The 7,868-nt window shown below is 33.9% G+C and overlaps 1 protein-coding gene across 1 annotated transcript; it reads left to right on the forward strand.

Moving 5' to 3' along the window:
- The first annotated feature begins 1,013 nt into the window (after nt 1-1,013).
- Nucleotides 1,014-6,033, forward strand: LOC145670687 (uncharacterized). The gene is made up of 2 exons (XM_081739476.1): nt 1,014-2,234; nt 5,081-6,033. Exons 1-2 carry the CDS (start codon nt 1,052-1,054, stop codon nt 5,269-5,271), a joined length of 1,374 nt encoding a protein of 457 aa, XP_081595602.1. The 5' UTR covers nt 1,014-1,051; the 3' UTR covers nt 5,272-6,033.
- The last annotated feature ends 1,835 nt before the right edge of the window (nt 6,034-7,868 follow it).

Raw genomic sequence — 7,868 nt, forward strand, 5'->3', positions numbered from 1 at the left:
GAAAAGTTGTGTCTTGAAGCAGGATACGACTTTGGATACTCTGTTTATACACTTTCTATATCCGTAGGAATATACTGTATTTCACGAATATAAATAACATACTGTAATGAGAATATTGAGAAGTTAAATCTGTATGACAAATAGCTGCAAATAAATACACTACATAACTTATTTATTGCTATTAAACGATTTTCCTAACTTGTATTTAACATTATCATATATAATACCGACCTACTGTGAAAATTATCTCAGATGTTATATTTTAAACATAATACTTACTATGTTCTGCAATTATTATGTTATATATAAACAACTTGTGTATTTTAATGTAATTATTTTATATAATTTTTCATGCATTGCGGAAAATATAATTTTAAAAAAAGTATTGGCCCAGACGAGAATCGAACTCTCAACCGTATGATTTGAAAGCCGACAGCTTACCAATGAGCTAACACAAGGACTTCTAGAACTAAGCTTCTAGCGATGTATAACGGATCTCATGATAATTATGACATTCATATCCATTACAAACGCAGTTTCTGTTCTACTTTGAGTTTTATTTTAGTACTCAGGCGATAATTATGTTCTATTTCTTAATTTTGAGCATTCTTTTACATATGGAAAGATTCTTTAACGTATTTAAATGTTCCATTACGTATAGAGAGCTAAATGACAAACAAGCATGTGCTCACATTAATAAAAACGTTTCGAAATATTGTATCATTTAGTATTTCAATCAATGTTGCTTTTTTAAACACTTGGTAACAAGTCTTATTATATTTAAAAGAAGAAAAACACATCTGCAAACTTTTACCCTTTTGCAAAGGCTGGCTTGGAGGTTCGAACCTGGCTTACTTTTTCCCGAAGATACCCGAAGCTGGACTTTGAAAATTTTTGCCTCAAAACACCAATAAAGAATGCGCTCAACCTTTTTGAGACAAGGTGTACATGCCCAGCATTCGAGGAAATGCAAAGGTTATTAAATATCACCACTGACTGGGAAAGAATTATAACAGCATTTCTAGAAAGATTTGTTACTCCGCTAGTCAAAATGGAATTCCTGAAAATAAAGTTGTATAGAATAATGCAAGTAGAGGAATCTCTGGTAGATTTTATTAAGGAAAAATTAAGCGTATTATTCATTTTTGATATGAAAATGTCGGAGGATGAATTAACCAAAACTATTGCTAACCTTGTACCACCTGAAATAAGGGATTTAATGATAATTACTCAAGTTCTCCATACTGAGAAGGAATTAGTTGCATGTGCAGAAAGTTACGAAATGAATCGGCGTTACCGGTTGGATTATAAATTTATTACACAAAAGCAAAATAATTTCAGTAAATGTAATTTATGTGGTCTTAATAATCATTTTTGGAAAATGTGTCCTTATAATAAAAGAAATATTCGTGGAGAAAAAACATACTATGTTAGTGAGGAACAACCTCCCTCCTTATTACAAATGCCTGTTTCGGTATGTCGAGAACTGTATCCTTGTATTATTGACTCTGGAAGTAGTCTGTCCTTAGTTGAAGGACAAGTGTTGGCTAGGATTGAACGTAGGTGCCGTCCAAAAACTAGAGTAGTGAACTTTACCCTCTCAGTTATGAATTCTGAACCTATTAAAATCTCTAAACAAGTGGAACTAATATACTTTATAAATGGTATTAAGTTTGTAAACTGGTTTTCGGTGGTTCAACATCCATCTTTAAAACTGCTAGTGGGACTTGATTTCCTACAAAAATATAACGTTAATATAAACATTCGAAATCGTGAGTTGAACTTTACGGAACTTAATTTAACCGTAAAATTAACTGAATGGAAACAAACCACTTGTGAATCCAGTGATCTGTGCCCACAAATTTCTCGTTTTAGGTCTGGTCCTGAGAACTCTGTGTCGCCGCACGACCTTGACGCAGGGGGAGCGGGGAAACCCAGACCTAGTCAGCGAACGATTCAACCGTCAACGACTTGTCAACTTCGATCAGCTAATTTCCGGAACAGCGGTCAGTCAGCCCAGCAGTGTTTCCATTCACAACGCAGAAGAGCCGAGCGGAATTTTTGTAGGGAGGAGTCTAAAGTTCGGCAACCGAAACCAGGGACCAACCAGCGATCTACCACTGTACTTCAGAATCATGATGCTAGGGGAGGTGAACAGTATCAAGACATTCCAGCTGGAGTACCAATTTCCAATCCTACCATCTTCGATATTTATCCGGAGGAAGAAAATACAGGTACAGTAAACCTTCATGAAAATATTTTTTCTGACGATTTAATTCCATATGTTGAGAACGTGTTAGGCAAATATAAGGACGTTATAAATGAAGAACTAGGAACGGTTCAAGATTTTGTTTATGAAATTAAAATGAATGATTTAAGTCCGAGTATAGCTCAACCTTATCCTATGCCATGTCATAAGTTGCGTGAATTAGATGAATACTTGGATGAATTAATTAAGAAAAAGGTAATTGAGGAAGTTTCCAGTTCTGCCTATATTTCTCCGTGTTTCCTCGTGAATAATCGCGATGGAACCAAGCGGCTAGTGGTAAATTATTTTAATATTAATTCAAAAGTGCTTGTAACTGGATTTCCAGCTCCTAATGCTGAAGCTACTATTGCCAATATAGGTAAACATAAGATTTACAGTGTCCTGGATGCCAAGGGGGCATTCCACCAATTACTGTTAGATGAAAACTCTAGGCAATATACTACTTTTGCTACTCCAACTAGGTTGTTAAGATATTTGAAAATGCCGATGGGCTTCATAAATTCACAATTTATTCTTTCTAGTATCATTAATAAAATTTTTACGGATCTCTTAGGAGACTATTTAGATATATTTGGTGATGATATTATTATTCACACTGATACTATTGAAAAGCATAAAGAAATATTAGAGTTAGTTTTACAGAGATTACGAAAATGGGGTATCACTATTTCTAAAAGAAAAACTACACTATGTAAAAATAAAATAAAATTTTTAGGTTATATATTTTCAGGTGGATATATGATGATCGATGATGACCGAGTTCAGGTAATTAAAAATCTACCACGTTCTAAGAATCGTAGAGCGTTGAGTAAGATGATTGGTTTCTTGTCATATTATTTAAAATTTGTGAAAGATTATGGTGAACTAATGGGTCCTTTACATGCCTTAAAATCAAATAAAATACCATTTCGTTGGGGAAAAGAAGAAGATGAGATACTAGATCAAATAAAGGAGGCAATTACCGGACTTCTCTAGTCCTTTTGTAATCCACATAGATAGTAGTAGTAGGGCCTATAGCGCGATCTTAAGTCAGTATGATGATGAAGGACGTCTTCGTCCTGTATATTTCTTTTCGAAAATGATTCCATCTAGTGATTGGTCTAAAAGTATTTTCGATCTTGAAATAAAGAGTTTAGTCTATGCTTTAGATAAGTTCGATATTTACTTGCAAAAGAAATTCACTATTTATACTGACAATGCTAGTTTATCATGGATATTAAGAAATCATAAAAGGCAAAAGAAGTATGGTTCTTTAATAGAGAAAATAAGTAAGTACTCTTTCGATATAATTCACCTGCGATCTTTCCAAAACCATCTCGCAGATTACATCAGTCGTATGTATAATTATGTAGACTTTACTCCACCCAACAGATATAGAAGAGATTAATACTATTAATGAACAGAAGGTCCATCTTTCTTTTGTAAATTTCTGGAGTCACTCCATCTTTAATAAACCACTGGCTGAACATCAAAGAAAAGATCCTCAGTTGAAAGAGATAATTTTAGCTTTAGAGAGAAAGGAAAATAAGGATCCTTACATATTAAAAGAAGGTGTACTATTAAAAAGAACCAATGGTAGAATATATGGTGGTTTACGTGCAGTAATTCCCCATTCTTTGCGATATTCTGTTATAAAGTATTGGCACGAAGAATTAGTGGGGGGATGTCACGGTGGGATCCAGAAAACTATCTCTAAGGTAGCATCTAGGTTTACATGGGATAAAATGTATGCTGAAATAAGTGATTTCGTGAGACGATGTAAAATTTGTCAAGAGAGCCAAGAACTTAACCGGAAGCCGTATGGTACCTATTATTCTAAGGAGCCTCAATACCCAAATAATGTCCTACACTTAGATTGTATGGGAGCTTTGCCTACTAGTAATGGATTTAAATATATTATGGTTTTGACAGATAGTTATAGTTGATTTGTAATAATAGAACCTTTAAGATCTCTGAATTCTAAATTAATCTGTTCTAAATTAACTAAGATCTTTCTAACTTACGGGTATCCATTTTCGTTTCTGCATGATAATGCGTCATACCTCTCTAGTGAGTACTTCAAACAATATTTGTTTAGCTTAGGTATTAAGAACATCTGCACTTCACCTTATTCAATGTCCTCGAACAGAACAGAGCGTATGAATAAGACGAGTAAATTGATACTCAGAGCTTATGTTAATAAGAATCATACAAAATGGGCTAACTATCTTTATCAAATCCAATATACTTTGAATATAACTGAAAACTGTGAAACTCAGAAAAGTCCTAGTGAGTTGTATCTTGGGCGTAAAATGTCCAATCCATTAGATGTTAACTGGATTTTAGATATGGGTATAATAGAGAAATCACAAAATAAAGAAGAGATTAATGATATTATAGTTGATAACATCGAGAAAGCTTGGAAAAGGAGACAACAAGCTTATAATAAAAAGCATGTACCTAGCAATTTGCCTGTTGGAGAACTAGTGCTTGTAAAGAAAATGTTAAAATCATCCTTGGATAAGAAATATTATGCCAAGTTTGATACTAAATATTCCGGTCCATTCAAAATTTTGAATTATGTAACACCCAATACTGTGTGGGTTGAGTTAATTAGTAATCCTGATGTAAAGTTAAAACGTCATGTTCAATTTATAAATAAGTACTTGCCTCCAAGAAATGTAAATATATATATATATATATATATATATATATATATATATATATATATATATATATATATATATATATATATATATATATATATTTGTGTGTAGTTTATGTAATGTTTCTATAAGAAATGTACTGTTGTGTATTTTTACAATTCTGCAGGTACAGAATTATGTGGATCCACTATGTTTGTGTTTGCGTCTGAGACATCTGATTACCTTGAATCTACTGCTTGGTCGAGAAACGGCGATTTTGTCAACCCGAAGGCGAGATATGTTTTCCACTCTTGTCATCTCATGGGTGCTTCCAGTCAATCTGTGGTGGATAAGGAGGAAGATCTCATCTTGTTGTGAACATCTACTTCTGGGACTTAAGATAGGACGTCCGGACATTGGTAATCGTTTAATATCTGGAAGTTGTTGGACTACTCTTGGTGAGTCGAACTATCCTTATTTCTGCATGCAGTGATTTGACTTCTACAGTAAATTATATTTTTTTTCCTTTTTCATTTCGCTAACTATTGTAAAGAAGCAAAACTTCCCAGAGGGGAGAAACTTAATATGAAGCATAATGAAAAAAAAGACAAAAGAGATTGTGATTGTTATCAGAGTTGGAAACATTGAACATTGCTGCGAATAGTTAATGTGCTGCCATCTATAAACTTACTTTTGATAAATTGACCTATCGAACCTTGTAGTTATACAAGGTAATGTGAACAGTCAACATGTTATAATTTTGATAGTGAAATTGTTTCGAAATTGTGTCGTGAAGATGAGAAGTTAAAAGAGAAAAGTGTATTGTGGTTTGTATAAGGAAACGGGAGCACTGTGAGTGCGTGATTAATATTCCCTAATTCTAAAGTTATAACTTTTTTATTTGTAATTTTCGGTAAACGACAAGGTGAGTATTGGTCACCCACTTAGGAATGGCCCCGACTCCTATTAGATCATATGTGCATGTACTTATTAGTATTTGTTTTGGTAATTGATTTCTAAGTTAGATTTTGAGACTAAATGAAAGCTTTAAATTTAAGTTAAATTATTTGAAATTGAATGAATTGTGAGAAAATATCTAATTTTCGCCTTCCGACATTAAACTGTGATCGCGAAGCAATTTCACCAAGGAATCGGTTTGTTAGTTATTATATATATGTGTTTTCCGTTAAATTATTTGTTATAATAAATTATGTCTCAATTGAAACTGATTCCTTCTAATTTAAAAACTGTTTAATAACCCTTTCACCAAGTCTTGTTTTCCGTAACCACTCGGAAAATGCAGTGTACTTGTCGTATCTTTGACATGATTGCTGCACCCCTTCAGTTTGTTAATTTATTTGTTAGCACAAAATTGCATATAACATTTTTTGTTTAATTAGTTGGCAACATTTGTGCAGTGCAGTCTGCATTGTTTACAACGGGTGCAAAGCTTCGTGAAATTCAGATTAGATGAAAGGGTAAATCTTTTTATCCGCACCTTCTTCTCTTTCTCGCAAAAAATAGCAAAATATCATCTCTCTATGACTTACAGTTCTCGAGATATGGCTGCTTAAATATCTAGAAATTCGAACTTTTTGGTCAATATCTGGGAAACGGTGGCCAGTTGGTCAGTAGACAGTTAATCAGTCGCCACTGGTTACTATTTGGTACCAAAATGTTCACCATCCTCTTAGGTATTGATCAACACCAATATGATCTCTGTGTGACTTACTATTCCCGAGCTGGCTCCTTAAAATCTCCCGAAACCAGAACTATCTTTTGGCCAATATCGTGGGAGCGGTAAGTCATAGAGAGGTGATATTGGCCTTAATCAATACTGAAGAGTATGGTATACATTTTGATACCGATAACAATGGGTGGACACTAGCGAACTGGACATTGGCCATACGAGTGTCCACCGGTTACTATTTGGTGCCAAAATATTTACCATCCTCTTAGGTATTGATCAACATCAATATCATCACTCTACAACGTATGATTCCCGAGCTATGGCTCGTTAAATATCTAGAAATTAGCCATTTTTGGCCAATATCACGGGAACGGTAAGTCATAGAGAGATGATATTGGTATTAATTAATCCCTAATAGAATGCTGAACATTTTCGTACCGATATTAATTTGTGGCCACTAGCCAACTGTCCATAGGCCAAACCACTGGCCAGTTTAACAGTGGCCATCGGTTACTATTTGGTACCAAAATGTTTATCATGGTTTTAGATATTGATCAATACCAATATGATCTCTCTATGACTTACGGTTCCCGAGATATAGGTCCTTAAATTTCTGGAAATCGGCCATTTTTTGGCCAATATCTCAGGAACAATAAGAGTGACGCGAAAAATTTAATTACTCTCTCTGATACTTTTTGATGCTCTATCGAATGCAGTGTTCAAAATTTTAAAAAATTGCAAATAACAAACAGACACACAGACATATAGAATTCAGTAACGAACCTTTTAAGTTCGTTGAATATGTTATAACTCACGATATTCTGCCCGGTGGCACGTACAACTTCGGGATTCGTCTACTTATAATATATCAAATGCGAACACAATTGTCTTGTTCGGATCTCAGCGGAACCACTCCCTTCTCAGTAAGCAACTGTCTTCTTGAATAAACAAGTTGCAATATCTCGAACTTTATATTGGTAGATATTTCCGGTAAACACGATAATTTATTGTAATACACGGTAATTGTAGTCTAAGATACACGATAACGAAAATATGGCATAATAGACTAACATGATAATAATGTTAGACTGGAAAATTAAATCTTTGGAAAATCACAAAGAGCAACCTGACACTCATGTTCACAGTCATACCTCATTATTATTTTTGATGATTACTTCATGAAAACTATGAAACTGTTAGAATTAGTTATAGGCTGTGTAGAAACGCTTTCAAAATGCATTAAAATTATAAATGACAAGTAAAAGTTGCCTTCCTGAGTGTACCT

The sequence above is a fragment of the Thermobia domestica genome, chromosome 14, assembly GCF_964235325.1.
Source record: "Thermobia domestica chromosome 14, izTheDome1.hap1.1, whole genome shotgun sequence".
In the NCBI taxonomy this organism is placed as follows: Eukaryota; Metazoa; Arthropoda; class Insecta; order Zygentoma; family Lepismatidae; genus Thermobia; species Thermobia domestica.

Coding starts and splice junctions, on each gene's coding strand:
- LOC145670687 (XM_081739476.1), top strand. CDS start 1,052: ATGGAATTCCTGAAAATAAAGTTGTATAGAATAATGCAAGTAGAGGAA. Junction 2,235..5,080: donor TCCGGAGGAAGAAAATACAG/GTACAGTAAACC, acceptor ACAATTCTGCAG/GTACAGAATTATGTGGATCC.